General features: G+C 44.0%; 1 protein-coding gene across 1 annotated transcript in view; it reads left to right on the forward strand.

Moving 5' to 3' along the window:
• The first annotated feature begins 1,101 nt into the window (after nt 1-1,101).
• The window catches only part of MEGF9 (multiple EGF like domains 9), a 102,300-nt gene continuing 85,012 nt past the window's right edge, over nt 1,102-18,389 (forward strand). The window contains exon 1 of the mRNA XM_055124882.1: nt 1,102-1,903. Within this exon, the coding sequence (XP_054980857.1) occupies nt 1,252-1,903 (652 nt within the window). The 5' untranslated portion in view covers nt 1,102-1,251. The remainder of the gene's footprint in view (nt 1,904-18,389) is intronic.

Genomic DNA, 18,389 nt, shown 5'->3' on the forward strand with positions numbered 1-18,389 from the left:
GAAGTCTTGTTAAGATGACAAACCCGCCCCCTTCGGGGTCCCCCAGGAAGCCCCTGAGCCCAGGCTGCAGCGCTGGGCCGTCCTGGGAGACCTCGAGGCTCCCCTCCCACCCACCCCCACACCCCCCCTGGGTCCAGCTTCAGCTAGGCTTCAGGGTTAGCCGGGGTCAGAGCCTGCTGTCAGACACGCCCCGTTCTCTGCAACAGGCAGGCAGGCGGCTCTGGGCACCCAGCAGGCTTGTGGCGGGGAACTTGTCTGGACACAGGACACAGAGTAGTTAGCACTAATGAGTGTTTACTGCAGGCCGGGCACGGGCTTCAGCCCTTGAAGAACATTGCCTAATTGTCTGCGGGATGGAGCTGGGCGGTAGGGGTGCGGGGTGTCTACACTCGCCTACTCGGGTGAGAAAACTGCACGCAGGCCACCGGACCCCTTCGGCTCCATCCGTTCTCCAGGGGGTGGGGAGGGGAGGGAGTGTATTTGTGTGGGTCGATCTCGATCTCCGCTGCTGGCGGGTCTCTAACCCAGGGCCAGGCTAGCCTAGCGACCCGCCCGCAGCAGGTGTCTGGCGCGCGGGCCTCACTTTCCCCATCACTAAAATGGGCGCGGCGGCGCACAGGTCCAGGCTCTCGGACAGCGGAGAGAGGGCAGAGCCCCACATCCATGCTCGCCGCCGCCGCCCTCGCCCCATCCCGGGGCTCGCAGGCCGGTCCCCACCCGAGTCGGGCTGCGGCGCCGGCGCCCCTTTGTTCTGGAGGGCGGGGGGCCCCCCGAGAGCCGAGTCCCCGCCGCGGCTCGCGCCGCCCGCCCCGTGGGGCAGGCGGCTGGGCCCCCCGCGCGTCCTTTGTCTGCTCCGCGGCGCCGGGTGCCCGAGGCCCGCGCCCCGCTCCCGGGGCAAGACAAAGCCGGCGCCGCCGCCGCCAGCCCGAGCGGCTGCAGCGGGGCTCGCACCACCCTCGCCCCGCCTCCACGCCGCCCCCCGGCGCCTCGGCGCGCTCGGATTGGCCCGCGGGGCCGCGCAGCGGGGGAGTCACGTGGGCGGGCGTGGCCGCCCATTGGCGCGCGGCGCTGCCGATCGCGGGGGGCGGGCCGTGCGCGCCCGGCCGGCGCGCTCCGTCGGCGCTGGGGCCCGCCCGCGGGGCCGGCCGCCTGTCAGAGGGAGGTGGCGATGCTGCGCCCGGTGGCGGCGGCGGCTCGGCGGGTGCGACTGCAGCGAGGGGGACAGGACTGAGCGAGCGGCCGGCTGAATGAATGAATGGCGGAGCCGAGCGCGCCATGAGGAGCCTGCCGAGCCTGGGCGGCCTCGCCCTGCTGTGCTGCTGCGCCGCCGCCGCCGCCGCGGGGAATGTCACCGGGGCCGCGGGGCAGGTGGACGCGACGCCGGGCCCGGCAGCGGGGGGCGAGCCCAGCCCGCCTTTCTCTGAAGCCACAGCGTCCCCCGGCCTGGGCCCGGGCAGCGCTGCCCCGCGCGACCCCGTGCAGCCACCCCCGGCCGCGTCCTCTTCGCCGCCGTCCCCGGAGACCAGCCCTGCTCGCCCCCCGGCCCGACCCGCGCCCACCACCTTGCAGACGGCGCCCGGCCTCTCGCCCACCACCGCTCGGGGGGAGGAGCGCACCCCGAGCACCCCTCGAGCCACCCCCAGAGCCACGCGGACCAGTCCCCCGACGACCACCGGCCCGGCGCCCACAACCCCCGCGGTGACCACCGGCCCGGCGCCCACCAGCCCCGCGGCGCCCACTGTCCCGGCGCCCACCACCCCGCTGACCCCGAGCCCCACTCTCCCCAGCAGCAGCAGCAGCATCAACAGCAGCAGCAACAGCAGCAGCAGCAACGGCAGCAACAGCAGCAGCAGCGTCCCGCCCACCGGCCCTGCCACCGAGCCCCCCTCGCCTGCGCCCCCAGGTGAGTCCCAGCGCCTCCACGCCCGCGGCACCCACCGCCGGGGCGGCTGCCCAGCGCCACCCCAGCCCCGGGCCTCTCTGGTCTCTCGATGATCGTTTCTGGCCGCCCCCCCCACCCCCAGTTCTCCCTCTTCCCTCCCCCCAGGGGAGGTCCACGCTCGGGCTCGCCTGCCTCCCCAGCACCCCCCAGCACCCCCACCCCCAGTTGGCAAAGTCCTTTGTCCGCCCTGAGCTGTGCTTTTTCGGGGCGCGGGGCGGCTGCTTTGGGGGGCGAGGGGGTGGGGAGCGGCATCGCACCTCCTTCCCGGCAGCCTTTGTCAAGACCCTTGGAATCGATGCAAACTTTTGGGTCCGCTCGCTCGCCGGGCTGGTCGCCTCGGTTATTGGGCAGGGGGCGGGGAGGGTGGGATGGGGGCTGGTTGGAGTTTGAAAGCCGGCACAGGGCACTGGGTCCAAAACGGAGTCGAAAGGGATCCCTAAAGCTCCACCCCTCCTTGTTTATATAAATATCAGACGTACATGTGACAGGTGGAAGAGATATGGGGAGGATTTTGTTGAGAAACAGTAGCGCAGACCTTTAGAGGCAGAAGGGAAAAAAAAAGAAAAAAAAGAGAATGTAACCCATGTTCTTCCCACGCACAAATGGCTTCACTAGGTCATTTGGGACAGGTGTGTATCTAGGATGATTTAAATTAGGTTAAATCCTTCCCTGCATCATTCTCCCCATCCCCCCTTACTTTCAAGATCAGTATATTTGGACATACACACAGTTTAAGCACCGACGCTTATGTCCCTCCACCCCACAAAGCTAGAATGCTCCATTTTGCTGATAGGGATGAATCCAATTTCTGTAGCCGGCTGTGTCAGAAATAAGGCTTTTCGTTCTGCTGGATGAAGTCGTCGTGTAAAGTTAGAGACAACTCCTTTTGATAAACCCATTTTGATCTAACATGGGGCCCAGCTACAAGAAAACCTACCTTGCCGCGATCTTAGACAGAAATGTCAGAATTCCTTTGCTGTGAGATGGGGTAGAAGTTTTGTCCGAATTGTTTGTCTGGCTGTAGTTATACGGATGGATCTCTGACCTAATTCTTACTCTGAAGTCAGGTATGAACTTTGGACTGTAATTGAATTTGCTGAGCATTTGCACACATGATTATGAGTTAATACAGTCTTGAATCTTGGGCTGGGAGTTGGCGTTGCAAAAGCAGGCATGTTAGGATGTTCACTCATGAAAAGTTCAGCTTGTCTCTCTTCCAGCCTCAAGGTGGATTAACTAGCTGCATTTGTCTGTCACTCTGCTTGGTGTTTGTGTAGAGATCACTACGTGACTGAAATAAGCACAGGGACTAAGAGTAGAAACTCTGGCATTCATTCACTTCTGTTTTCCTTCAAAAAACAAGAATAAGGGCCACAGCGATAGAATAGTGGGGAGGGCGCTTGCTTTGCATGAGACTGACCCAGCTTTGATTCCTGGCATCCCAGATGGTCTCCAGAGCACCAGCAGGAGTAATTCCTGAGTGCAGAGCCAGGAGTAACCCCTGAGCATCACCGAATGTGGCCCCCAAACAGAACAAAACAAAAAGCAAAAATGCCAACCCCCCAAACCAAAAAACCAAAACTCAAAGAAAACCCCCTTACGCCTCAAAATAAAAAAGTAACCTTCCCTCTCTTCCCTCTGGTTACCCCATTTTATAGTCTGTGTCCACTGTGGGGTCCATTCTAAGTTTGAATCTTAGATCTGCCCTTATTAACTATAATCTTGGGCAGGGCACCTAACCTTTCTCCTCATCTCTCAAATGAAGACAATAATAGAACTAGCCTCAGAGGATTGGCAAGAAGATTGAGTCAGTTAATACATAGTGATTGGAACAGTTCCTCGTGCAGGGTAAGTACCCTGTGTGAGTTAGCTAGCCTTGGAACGAGGCTGCTTCCCCGGGATACAGAGTACTGGAGAAGCCTATTAGGAACTTGTGACTTTTATGTGTTTTGGTATAGCAGGAAAAGGGTTGGAAACATATGGTAGCATTTAAACAGCAAGGTCACTTATTTCAAATGGTTAGTGTATGATAAACAAGCCTGTATAGTTGATGTTGATTTACTTTTATTAGCTTTGTATTGTTATTTTTAGTTCTTTTTTTCCCCTCCCTTTGAGAGCTTTTGGGCCACTCCATGTGGTCCCCAGGGCTTACTTTGTCTCTGTGCTCAGGGATTACTCCTGGCGATGCTTGGAGAGCCTTGTGCCGGGCCAGGGATCCACCCTGGGTCAGCCATGTGCAAGACAAGTACCTTTCCTCGTGGGGCAGATCAGCCTTCCCTCCTGTTTTACTCCTTCCACCCCTGTATTCGTATTTTTTAAATCATAGAGATGAATAAACTTTACTTCATGAAACACCCAGCCAAATTGAAACAAACCAAGACAAACCCAACCACAAAGGAAAAAGTGAAAGTCACTCCTTTAGAATGTCCCTTTTCACTCAGTCCCTAGAGATTACTAGTGTTAATAGTTTTCTCTCTTTTTAGACACTTTTCTGAGTATATATGAACACACATATACATATATATATATACATATGGTTTTAAAATAGCTATTGAGTGATAGTACAGAGGTTAAGATGCCAGCCTTGCCTCCTGCCTTTCAAATCCCTGGCACCACATAAATTCCTCAAGCTCTCCAGGGAGCAGGGAGCCACGAATGGTGCCTGTGAAACACTGGGTGTGGCCCAGTCCCTTCCCCCTTTCCATAGCTATTAAAAAACTCGAAATACTTATATACATATTGCCTTACAATTTGCTATGTCAACTGTGTCACACCCAAACACACACACACACACACACACGTCAGTACCTAGCATCTACCTTACTCTTAAAAAAAAAAAAAAAGAATTTGTTGGGGAGAACCTGAGAGCTAGTATGGAGGTTGAGGTGCTTGCCCTGCAAGTGGTGAATTTGATCCCTGGCACTGCCTGTGTCCCCGACCATTGCCAAGAGTCATCCCTGAGAACAGCGCCTTAAGCACCGCCAGGTGTGGCCTCCAAAACAAAAACAAAAATAAAAACTTTTTTTTTTCTGGAGAAAGTTTCCCAAGTGATGCTCAGGTAGCCCAGGGCTACTCCCTGTGGTACTGGCCTGCGGTTCAGTGCTATGGCAACAGGCTGCTTGGCCCCTGTGATGCTGGGGGCCACAAGGGCCACCCCAGCAGTGCTCTGGGGCCTCCAAGGGCACAGCTGGTGATGCTTGGGCCCATGTGGTGCCAGGGATTCATGCCCTAACCCCGGTACTGTCCCCCAGTCCTCCTTTTTTGAATAGTTGCATTTTTCATCATCATAATATGTCACACTCTTACTTTATTTAACCAGTCTCTTGTTTATGGACACCTAGGTTACTCTGGGCTTAAAAGCGCAGAGTTTTTTTCTTGTTCAGTCCATCATGTATGTGCTCTACTCTCTAATACTTTGGCTAAATTTCCGTAGAACCCAAGTCAATTTTTTTTTTAAATTTATTTATTTTTAATTAGAGAATCACCGTGAGGGTACAGTTACAGATTTATACACTTTTGTGCTCATACTTCCCTCATACAAAGTTTGGGAACCCATCCCTTCACCAGTGCCCATTCTCCACCACCCGTAAACCCAGTGTCCCTCCCACCCTCCCCAATCCCATCTCCCCCCCACCCCACCCTGCCACTGTGGCAAGGCATTCCCTTCTGTTTTCTCTCTCTAATTAGCTGTTGTGGTTTGCAATAAAGGTGTTGAGTGGCCGCTGTGCTCAGTCTCTAGCCCTCATTCAGCCCGCAACTCCCTTCCCCCACATGGCCTTCGACTACAATGTAGTTGGTGATCGCTTCTCTGAGTTGACCTTTCCCCGGAACGTGAGGCCAGCCTCGAAGCCATGGAGTCAACCTCCTGGTACTTATTTCTACAGTTCTTGAACCCAAGTCAATTTTAAGTGAAGCTGTAATGACTCAAATTTACCCTAACTGCCATTCAATTCTTTTAGTAAATTCTTTGGCCTAACCTATATCAGTATCTGTGGTGGTCTTGGGCACCAAAAAGTTTTAAAAGAAAGCCCGACTAGGGTAACACTTCGATGTTTTAAATTTCCAGTAGTTTATACTTTTCTTTGAATTCACTGTCTGTGCCCAATATCCAGCGACCAGACTGTCTGCGGGCACATTGATAGGCAATTTAGCTTTATAGCGATATAATCAAGCATAGCCTTTTAATCTGAGCCTAAGTTCTAGTCGACTTCAAAGAGTAAACACATCTCTTTGATGGAAGGAAAACATCTAATTGAATCTGAGAGACCTAGTTTGGCTTGCAAAGTTGGCCCCTCGTATTTGGGAAGAGGGCTGTTCAGGGTATTCTGTTTTAATGTTTGTGTAAGGACTGCATGTTGTCGATGAGGTGAGTTTTCTAGCTGCTCTTTGAATTAATAGGCTTTTTTTTTTTTTTTTGAAGTCTACTCTGAGCCCTTGCCTGCCCCTCCATGAGGTCTCGGACGCTGATCTGCAAACTGAAACTAATTGCCTGGTAAGCAGGCACTTTCCTCCCACAGATCTGGCAAAACATTGGACTGGTAGACTGGGTAGGACATATTTGAAGAAGGCCTAAGGGGAGAGACTGTGATAGAGTTATAGTTACCAGCAATAAGATGCTGGGGTGATGACAAACGTTGGACTTAAAAGAAAGAAATAGATCTTTAGACTAAATCAAAGATTAGATGTAATTACTCTCTCTCTCTCATTTTTTTTTTTGGTGGGGTGTGGCAGGTCACACCTGGCGATACTCAGGTGTTACTCCTGGCTTTGTACTAAGGAATTACTCTTGGTGGTGTTTGGGGGACCATATGGGATGCTGGGGATCGAACCTGGATCAGCCGCCTAAAAGGCAAGCACCCTACCTGCTGTACTATTGCTTCGCCCTTCCCCCCTTAAAAAGAAAAGTATAGATACATTTTTGTTTTGTTTTGGGAATACACCTGGTGGGACTATTTCTGGCTCTCTGCTTGGGCATCACTCCCAGCGGTGCCCAGGGAATCATGCATTTGGTTGGAACCATTGGAACCATTGCTGGGAATCATATCCAGGCCTTTTGCATATGCTCTGCCCGTTGAACTCTCTCTGGCTACTTTCCAACAGGCATCTACATTTTAAGGAATCATCCACAGATTGGCTGAACCATCTCTCTCTGTAGGTTAGACTGGTTCACACTGGTTTTGCCTTTGGGGGCCGTGCAGAATAAGCCTTCTCTCTGTGTCATGAAAATTCCTCAGGGATTTGGTGACAGTGATCATGTCCCTCCTTTGTCTGAACTATGTGACCTCAGCTCCCTTAACTTTGCCTTATCTGAAAGATTCTCTCACTCTCCACCCTCTAAGGAACTTTTTCACATTTTACAGAAAGATAAATGTGAAGCCCTGAGCTGAACATAATAGTCCAGATAAGCTCAAACTAGATCCTATTAGAGAAGTCAGTTCCCTTTGTTCTTTCTTGATGCCGCTGCTGTTGATGTAATTAGTCCCTAATCACAGTAGCTTTTTTGGCATCACACTGTATTTTTGACTCACTGAGTCCATGAAGGTGACTAAATCAGTTTTTTTTTTTTACGTGTGCTAATGACTTTTCCCTCCTTTTCAGACTTGCAGGTTTTTGTTATTTTCTAAAATATAATCTGAGACATTTCCCTAACATGTAAAATTTATTATGTTAGATTTAAGTAATCAGTTGAAATCCCAAGTCTGTCAGGGCACCCCACCCAGTTCATTCACATTCACCTACAGGGTGTCCCTATAGACAGACTCTGAGGACAAGTTAGGGCAGCTGCTGTGTACCTCAGAGGAGAGAGCAAATTTATGGATGATAAAACAGGTTGGAAGAGAAGGAATAACAATCTAGATTCATTCTCAAGGGTCTTTTGCAGCGCTAAAGTTCTGCGATGATGTGGTTTGCTTGATTCAGGGCACATTTGTGCCTTCCTTCCCTTTCCGCCACCCCCAAGAGCCTTCATTATTTGTGATTTAAGTTAAGAGATACAGGCTTTGTTGAAGCAAGCCCGAGAACTTAGGGTTTGGAAACACTGAGTGTGAACACATGTGAAGGAAACAATATGTGCAAATTTGATTTGAAAGGAACATTCTGAGAATGGTGCATACTCTGAAATATACTGGGAAAAGGTTTTTTATTTTAATTCTAGAATTATCTTGGTGCGGAATTTTATTTACAGGTGGTTATTTGAGAAACTACCATTCATTTTAAGGACATAGAAATTGTTCCGACTTTGAAGGTAATGTTGGTCACAATTTTTTAAGTTAAACACTGGTAACTCACAGGGCTTTACCAGGGGGCTGAATGTGACTCAGAATTTAGAATTTTTCACATTTTAGGAAGTTGAATATAACACAACGAAGTTTTGAGCATGATTATATAATCAAATACGTGAAACTATTTGCAGCAAGTACATGTGTTTTCACATTGAGAGCGATAAATAAAGACAACAAATAGTTGTGCATTTGCTCAGGGTGGGGTTACTGCCACATGACTTACAGAAGAATTTTTGGTGTTTGATCTTGAGGTATTCAGTATCAGATCTGAAGGACTATGACCAACTGTAATAATTGCAAACACATATAATACTTCTGATGTTCTAAGCATTGTTCTGAATATCTTATGTTTATTATTTAATCCTCCCAAAAAATAGGTACAATCTATTTGGGCAATGCTATTATCTCTGTTTTAATAGATAAGTATACCATGGGGCAGAGAAACCCAGCAACAGCAGAGCCTGGGTACAGATCAAGTTGTTCTGATTATAGAATCCGTATTATCAGTATTAAAAAAAATAGTTGCAGAGAAGAGAATAGGAAACCATTTTGTTCAAAGTTATTCGTCCTTAGATACTAATCTGAAAACATTTCTACTTTTCTACTGTTCTTAAGAATTTATAGTCTTCACACTCTTGTGCAATGTTGATTCACTTCAGATTTTTCTGTTTTACAACTGTGATTTCTAAAATTATAGTTCTCATCTTCCTCTGACTAGATTCCAATATGGTCAGCGATAGAGATAAGTTTGTCATCTTTTCAGGGCCAGATGTAGGGGCTTCTTCGTTTCTGACCTAAGTACCTTGCTTACTGTTAAAAAATAAATAAATAAAACTCCTTGGTTTGACTAGTTTCTGGGACAAAATGAATTCCACAACATTAGTTTGAAACTTTCTGCATTATATTCACAGAATCCTTCTGGCTAATTGAAAATTTACACATTAAAATCATCTAACTAGGTCTTTTAATCTTTTTTTTTTTAAAAAAAAAGACCCATAAAATTAAGTGTGCATTACTTTTCATCTTGGTGTTTCTTTAAATATATGAATATTCACTTTGAGACCTTCCGGACATCCCGGCACCCTTATAAAAAGAATGGAAGAAAAAGTATTCTGCTGCTCTGCTTCTGTGTTCTTCTGCTGGGCGAATCACAGGGGAGAGATCACTGCTCTAGGGCACCTAGCAGATCAGAAGATAGAAATCAAGTCTTGCTTAGCGGAAAGACAGTGTTGATATTTTAAGTTACAGATAGCTTTACTTCATGCTTTTTGTCTCGATCTTGATTTTTATTTCCTTTAGATAATAAAGACAAATTCTTATTACTCACAATGAGATTTTGTTACAGCCCCCTCTTCTGTAGTACTTAGACATTTTTTCAAGTAGTAATTTTTTTTTTCTTTTTGGGTCACACCCAGCAATGCTGAGGGGTTACTCCTGGCTCTGCACTCAGGAATTACTCCTGGAGGGGCTCAGGGGACCATATGGGATGCTGGGAATTGAACCCAGGTTGGCTGTATGCAAGGCAAACGTCCTACCCGCTGTGCTATCACTCCAGTCCCAGTAATTTTTTTTTTTTAAACCATGCTAGCTGCAATGGGACTTTGAAAGGCTATTAAAAAAAAACACACACAAAACATTGAATAGGGTCTGGGGTGATAGCACAGCAGGTAGGGCGTTTGCCTTCACACGGCTGACTGAGTTTGATTCCCAGCATCCCATATCGTCCCCTGAGCACAGCCAGGAGTAATTCCTGAGTGCATGAGCTAGAAGTAACCCCTGTGCATCGCTGGGTGTGACCTAACCCCCCAAACAAACAAATAAACAAACAAAAACATATGGATATATGGATCACAGTAAATATTTACTCAAAATAATTATCCTTTTAGTTGCACCTATGTAAGTGTATGTATCTATCAAAATAATCTCCTTGGTAGTACCATTGTTTCACAGATAATTGTTTGAAGAAATATTTTCCTGAATTTTCTTCTCACCCCCACCCCGTCTGTCTTCTGTTCTCCTTGCACACTTCCTAAAATGTAAGCTCCCCTATACGTTCCCGTCACTTTAGTCTTTTTTTCTTCCATGTTCTTTAGGAACTAAATTATCCTCTGTATTTAACAATTTACCACTTTGTCCTCCTCCAGGGCCTCCTCAAAGCCCAGTTCTTCTGAGAAGTCTTTCTAGAGGAACAAAAGGCCCTTGCAGAAGCCCTGGTAACAGAGACACAGGGTTGAACTCTCTGTCTGTCTTTGTGACTTTGACTTTTCCCCTATGGATTTGACTTTTATCTGTTTAATTTAGACGATTAAGCCCACTTGATGAGAAAATGCTCTAATTTACCCACTATTCATGACTATTCATGACTCTCTCTTTTTTGAAGAAACAGAGGTAAGATTTTTCTTCTGTGCTGGGGTATTGTTATGGCCGAGCTTTATTTATTTATTTTTTTAATTCTCCTGAGGAAGGATACAGAAAAAAACCTTTCACAGTAGAAGTCATCTGCCTCCCATAGTAATTCCATAAAGCACATCAAATAAGTTGCAGAAAATTTCCCCCCTCCATTTATGAGTATTATTAACTGTTTGTTGTTGGGTAGGTAAATTTGGGTTGCTTACCAATATAAAAGGTTTGATTTAATTGAGAAATAAGTTTTAGATCTCTTGGATGACAGAATTTCCCCTGTAGGAATCTAATTAAAGTTAATAGTGAACAGAGCTTCTAATAATTAACAAGCGTGCTGTACTTTACAGTTTACAAGGTTATTCTTAGGCCTCCAAGACATAACATCCATATTTTGTTGATTTTTGGTTATTATATGAGTAAATAAAGGCCCACCTCCTGTCTTCTATTATTACTTTTATTGGTAAATATTGACAAAACCTTTATAGGTTTTCATTGTGTTTCACATTTGCCACTTTTTTTTGTAGCTGTGTCTCTCAGATTGTTAGTTATATATGACAATTTTCCACACTTCAGTCTTTCAAACTGTTGTCTTGAAGTTTATTTTGTTGAAGGTAAATTTTTGGCTGGTTTAATTGCGCTTATTTATGGGTAGAAAAATGGTATTTGGGGGGCTGGAGCGATAGCACAGCGGGTAGGGCATTTGCCTTGCACACAGCTGACCCGGGTTCAAATCCCAGCATCCCATATGGTTCCCTGAGCACTCTCAGGAGTAATTCCTGAGTGCAGAGCCAGGAGTAACCCTGTCTATGGCTGGGTGTGACCCAAAAAGAAAAAAAAAGAAAAATGGTATTTGGGGAAGAGGATTGCTACTTTATATTTCTTTCCTAAGTAGTGGGGGGGTGGAATTTTATGGTAGAGCCCACTATTTATTGAAAATAGTGGTTAAAGTTAAGAAATGGGTTTTGGACCATTTTATTTGTTTCATGTTTTTCTAAATATCCCAAGTTTTTAACGAATATGTTCGATTTTGACTTTACAGTCATTAAAAGATGGATAAAACTTTAAAAATGGAACAACGATTCTGGGTATGTTTGGTAAACCTTTACTTATGTGAAACTTGCAGGTGGTACTACCTAGTGTCCCTTATTTATAATTTCTGCCATTGACGATACAGTTTAGAACTATATTTGGGATATTTGCTCAATTTCAATGATTTATGATGCTGAGGAAAGGAGATTGTTGAACCAAACCCAAGAAAGAGAACTATTCCCAATACCTGACAAATCTTACATGTTGTATAGGGAATAAATACATATATATGTATATATGTATATATATGTGATTTGGAAACTCTGTGGAAGATTAACAGATCTTAGCAGAAGCTGAAACCAGAGTTCTTTATTTCATTCTGTGCAGGGAATTTAAAGCATGTACTTACAGATTAATTAAGGTAGTTTATTGAACCTTATTTAAATTGTGCAAGATTTGAATTCATAGCAGTGTTTATAGCCATTATCAATAGATCTATGATGTCTCTTTTCTTAACGATGTAAAGGTTGGTTTCAGTCTGAACATATGTTTTGCAATTAGATCGGATTGCTTTTGAACTGGTACTAAGACAGCTGTTCTATATGCTAGCCCTACTAGGGTGATAGTTAAGCTCTGAGAGAGGGGGAAACGTAGTCAGTTGGAAAAAAGAAATGCTTTTTGCCTAGTCAGAAGGAAAATTAAATGGAATAGGAATGTTTTCAACCAGATAAAAATGTTAAATAATCTTTAATCTTTAGATAACTGATTTTGAAAAAGTTTGTTTCAGCATTGCATTTATAAAAAAAGCTGTCATTATTTGGGATAATTGTTTTTAGATTTTTATTTATTTTAAACCTAGTGTTTTTATTTAGTATATGTGTACAAAAGTGAGGTGAGAGTAGCATTATTAACTGAAAGAATAACATATTCTCTAGTTCCTTTTAATTTTGGAAGTGTTCTTTAGAAAAGAGGAGTGGTAAAATTTCTTAAAAACATTCTAGGTAAGTTTAGATGTTTTCTTTTCTAATGGAAATTGGATCGACCATGTAGCTTTTAGGTTCTATTTTTAATAGGGATGTAATGGTAATTTGATAAGGGCTAATGGAAATAATGGAGGAAAAAAGTATCCTTGGTATTCCAATATAGTTGGTTTGTGTATTGAAGTGTTTTGTCTATTTTCCAGAGCCAGAGATTGAACCCAGGGCTGCAACCATATCCCTGGTCCCTGTGTTTGATCTTAGGAATTGGGCTTCTTCTGTAGATTTCTCATTTGACTTCATATTCACTAGAATCCTATACTATGTTTGGATTTCTCCTTTCTGTATTAACCATAATAACGATACAGTCCATCATCCACAACATGTGTGGCTTAATGAATAGTTATAAAGTGAACCAAAGACAGAATGCAACCGGCTCGTTGGGTATTATTATACAGAATTGTTGGTGTATTGCCTGCAAACCCATCCTGTTCAACTGGTTTTAGTTCTTAAAGTTAGTTTGTTGCTTCAACTTGTCCACAAAGACAGGGCTGAATGGTCCATCTACTCAGAAGGAGTAGCAGATGGAAGAACTAAATTCCAGTCTTTCTTCCCATTCACTCGATAGGTTCCTAAGCTTAGTGACTTTGTTTCTCTAACTCTAAAATGAAGCCTGTTACTGACTTTGGCCTTCCAATGTTTCAGAGAAGCAGCATATATAAATTATGGAGGGCTTTTCTCAAACACAAAGGCTCTACAGAATTCAGAGTGTTTTCTGATATTCTTTCCTGATTACATGCTTTATATTAATGCTTAGAATGTAGCTTGAACAGAATAGCTTTTGATTAAACACAATAACAAAAAAAATCACATGCATTTTACATGTGGCTTTCTTTATGCAAAAATAATTTATGCTATTTTGTAGTTAGCATATTTATATAACTTATGAGCAGTTTATGCTTTGGTGTTTTCTAAAGATTTTGAATCCTTTGGTATTTTCTTCTCATACTGCCCTGAAAGAATAAAATAATCTTTACTTCATACTAAACTAAAATGTTATGTTTTTGTAGGTCTTTAAAATTATTTTGGTGGATCAGTTTATAGTGGATTCTATTTAGTCTTTTTGTTCATAAAGTAATATATTCACTTTAGAAAATGTGAGGTAGTATAAAGAAAAAAAATGCAACCAAAATTAATTGAAATTAGTATTTTAGTGGTAAATACAAACTTCTTTTACCATAATGTTTACTTTATCCCCCTTCCTGTCTTTGAGGTAATTCTGTATAGATGTATTGTTTGCAACTGTTCTTTAAGGTAATATATTTAAAATATTGTAAATTTAAAATGGGATACTTTTCAAGAGAAATTGAAAGTAATACCTTGGTGGTGGTACCATAATTTAATTAATCAAATTCTGAGTGCTTACTAAGCTACTATATTAGGTATCTTTTATAGTTACAGAGGTAGTTTTTTATCACTGACTCAGTAATATTTTATTACTGCATACACTGATGCATTCTCACAGCAATAAATGAGATCACTTATTTCTTATGAAAACAGAGGTGTGCACTGGATGTAGCACTCTTCTGAAGTTACCTGTGTGATAGTTTAAAATGTGGGGAAATCGCTATTTTAAAATTGTCGTTATCATCAAAAAGCCATAAAGATATTTTGAATGGAGATCTCAGACTCCATATGATGTTTTACTTGAAACTGGATACTCTTTGTCAGAACCAAATCAGTGATTGTTCTTGTCTTCTCCAGTATGATCATGACTTTTTCTTGGGTTCAGGTGGGCCCTGGAAGCCCAAAGCAGTCTGGACCCAATCCAGGCATTTGGTATTTTCAATTCTGTGATGAGAGAAGTCAAGGTACCATCTGTCTAGCTTATGTATTGCCAGAAAAAGCCTCAGTGCTGTGCTAACGAATATGCCAAAGAATCGTTCTGGTCTTCAGAAAATGAATTTCTACCTTACATAACAAGAAATCAAAATTTGCCTAAAATGTGAAGAAAATTGTATAATTTTAAATGTAAAGAAATAGTATTTCTGAGAGACTATTAAATTAATATTAATATTAAATATTAACAAAGCAATGTTGTTTTTGAATTGTTTGAAAATTATTATTAATAATTTTAATAATATTATATCAATGCATAAAATCACTAATCTGGCAGTTCTTAATAACCAACCTCTAGATTAATAATAAGCATAGAGGAAACGCTCAATGTCAGCTATCTTGTTAATTTTGTTTTTTATTACCTATTTCCAGTGTTTGAAAAGCAGCAGAGAAACCTTTGTTAATTCTAGATGAACAAATTTGCTGGGCTCTGAAACAGTCTGTGAACTGGTAATCAGAACTAACACCTGGTCACATGGTCACAATCAATTTGTTATTTTTTGAGGAGGGAGGAGGATATAGCCAGTGGTGATCAGGGCACCACTGGGGGATCAAACTTAGGATTCCTGCATCCAACATATGCCCTCCAATTCTTCAAGCTATTTCCCTGGTCTGTAGCTCAACCTTTTTTTTTTTTTTTTTTAAACCAAGTAGTTCAAAGGTGCAGGCTAGAGGTAATGCAGCTGACTCGACCTCTTATCCTGTCACAGTGTCTTGGTCAAGCCAGAATGATCCGGGACCAGTTGCCAGATAGGACAGGGATGTACCGCTCAGAACTGGACTAAGTTGAAGTTATTTCATAAGGCAGATGCACAGATAGGACTTGAGGGACTCCCTGAAATAGCTGTTGTCCAGGCCTGGCACATACATCCTCCTCTGGGATCTCTCACTGGGATCAAGTCATAGTTACCAACGACCCAATCAAGTGGAAGAGAGACCCGGCCTTCCAGAAAGACATGACCACTCAATTTTATGTGGCTTGCACATTGATATTTTTGAAATCAGGCCAAAAAATATAACACGCACATGTACAGTCTGACTCACATAATCTCCCTGGGTTTCTATACCGTCGTCTGTAACCTGAGTATTTTCGTACCAACAGAAAAGGGTTCTTGATTGTTGACCCGGAATTCAGATCCAGCTCGGTCTGACTAAAAGTCTGTGCCCTTTTTTTTTTCTTTTGACAAAACTGCTGCATTGCCAAACAGATGGGAGTAGCAGAGAATGAAATAAAGCATTCAGCGATTATCGAGCACATTTTGGGTTCTGTTTTTGTCGCCGTCCCAGCCCTCCCCCAACAAGCCCATACATTGTCCTCCTCAGCACTCAGTGTGGTTTCAGTCACCATGAAGAAAATCAAAATTGCATCGAAGACTGTTTCTCAGAGGTAGAGATGTCTGTGGAGGGGCAGTGGGGAGAGAGGAGAGTGATGGAAATTAGATGAGAGCGGACCATGCTAAATGTAAAGCAGAGCTGAGAAGTATCTGTGAGATTTTAACTCAGTGCCAGAAGGATTGTTGCTAACAGGGACAGTGCAATGCTTATTAAAATTTGGCAAGAAATACCACATACTACAAAGTGGTGGTATTGATTGCTCTTGACAATGCAGTCTTTCATCTTTAACTTACTGTGGACTCTAGGTCAAGAGGCCAGTGCCAAACAATATGTTATATGAAGTAACAAATGACACCGTGTTCTCTGAAAGCCAGAGAAGAAACCCAGACTCACAAATGGGAGTCATATTTCTGCCAATCCCGTCAGGATGCTCTCACCTCCCCTAGTTCCTAAAACACGCCTCCTCACTCAAAAAATGATCTCTCGGGTCAGTCTCTTATTTCAAGTAGAGACTCAGCACTTTCTGATCCAGTTGCAAGACTTATTGACAGGTGACGGGCACCACTTTAGAAGATTCCTATTTATTACAGAGGATGAAATAGCTTCAGCGTGCATGTGACCTGGACTTAACAATAACTAGGTATATCGGGACATTCTGCCAGTGTCTAAATTGAGTGATCAGGCCCAATTATACAACTGTGATTGTGGAAAACATATCTACAATGTAAAGACCTGATCATAGTCTCAGTGAATAATTTGACATGCTGGAGCAATAGCACAGTGGTAGGGCATTTGCCTTGCATGTGGCTGACTCGAGTTCGATTCCTCCGCCCCTCTTGGAGAGCCTGGCAAGCTACCGAGAGTATCTCGCCCACACGCAGAGCCTGGCAAGCTACCCGTGGCGTATTCAATATGCCAAAAACAGTAACAACAAGTCTCACAATGGAGATGTTACTGGTGCCTGCTTGAGCAAATTGATGAGCAATGGGATGACAGTGACAGTGACAGTGATATTTATACTTTAGTATAGTTCTTGTATTTAATTGCAATAACTGATGCCCCCCATGATGTTCCAATGTCAGTATGGTTTAAAATTTCTGTCTCTGTTCTACGTTCCTATTACCCCTGTCCTTGTGTTTTCAGCTTCTGTAGCATCAAACTGCTTATATTTACCCCCGAGTGCCAATGCTTATTATTGCTGACACTGTTATTAATACAGCAAGAATCCATGGAGGTCTTATTCTGTGTCAGAGAATAAATATTTTAAATGATATGTTCTTGGTAATTCTCAAGATCTGCTATGAAATATGTAGAGTCCCCCCGTTTTAGAAGGCAGGAATTGAGGCTTTGAAGAGTCCAGATACACCGCACAAGTTCTTTTAGCTCATTAAATGTAGGGCTTTGGGGCTGGAGCGATAGCACAACGGGTAGGACATTTGCCTTGCAAGCAGCTGACCTGGGTTTGACTCCCAGCATTCCATATGGTTCCCTGAGCACTGCCAAGGGTAATTCCTGACTGTAGAGCCAGGAGTAACCCCTAAGCATCGCTGGATGTGACCCAAAAGCAAAAAAAAAAAAAAAAAGAAAGAAAGAAAAAAAAAAGAAAAAGAAAAGAAAAGAAGAAGAAGAAGAAGAAATGTAGGGCCTTATTTCGGGCCCACAGTGGTCTAGCCTGAGTCCCCGTTCATAATCCCCAGGCTCACTGGCCTCTCATTACTCTGCTTCTGCTGTTTCTTCCTGCATAGAGTGCTCATCTCTCCAGCTTTAAGAAGAGTCTTCATGGTAAGAGAGATTAATGCTTGTTTATTTAATCAGAAGTGAAATTTATTTCAAGGAGGTTGAAAGGTTCACAGAATTTCAGGGGGAGCAAATTCAGGACATGAAGCCCACGATCTACTTTTATAAACCTAATTTTTATAACCTCTACTAATCACTTTAAAACAAACAAACAAATATCTGCTCCAAAAAGGAATTCATAAAATACAGAAACCAGAGAAACAGAGAAGTTGGAACTGAGGCTGGGCAGCTTGGAAGGAAGCTGTGGGGCTGGAGCGCACAGGAAGCTCTGGACTGGCAGTGGTCTCCGGCAGGCTGGGGAGCAGCTGACGCCCCCAGGGTGTTCCAGTGTTCCAGGGCCTGGGCTCAGGGTATGTGCCTCACACATGCCAGAGCCAGTTTCTTCGTCTCTGGCACTGAAGGTCTTTTGTACCATGTCAGGGCTGCCCCGGTGACCCCTGGCATTGCTGGGGCAAGCAGGATGGTATCAGCATTGAGTCCTCTGGCAGAAAAAAAAAAAGTTTTACCAACACCCATCTAGCCGGGAATTATAGTTATCTAGGATTCATAACTGGGACTAGCTTATTTTTAAAAGACCTTTTAAAAGAACTAATAGAAAAAATGCATGTTAAAATTAGACTGTTTCACTGATGTGTTTACTATGTCCTCCTAGCTTCTATTAGTTTTATTTCCCTGTGTGTGTGTTCCCTTGGTTTTTGTTTTGAGAACAAACCGGGCTGCGCTTCG

This window comes from Sorex araneus, chromosome 1, assembly GCF_027595985.1.
Source record: "Sorex araneus isolate mSorAra2 chromosome 1, mSorAra2.pri, whole genome shotgun sequence".
Classification (NCBI taxonomy): Eukaryota; Metazoa; Chordata; class Mammalia; order Eulipotyphla; family Soricidae; genus Sorex; species Sorex araneus.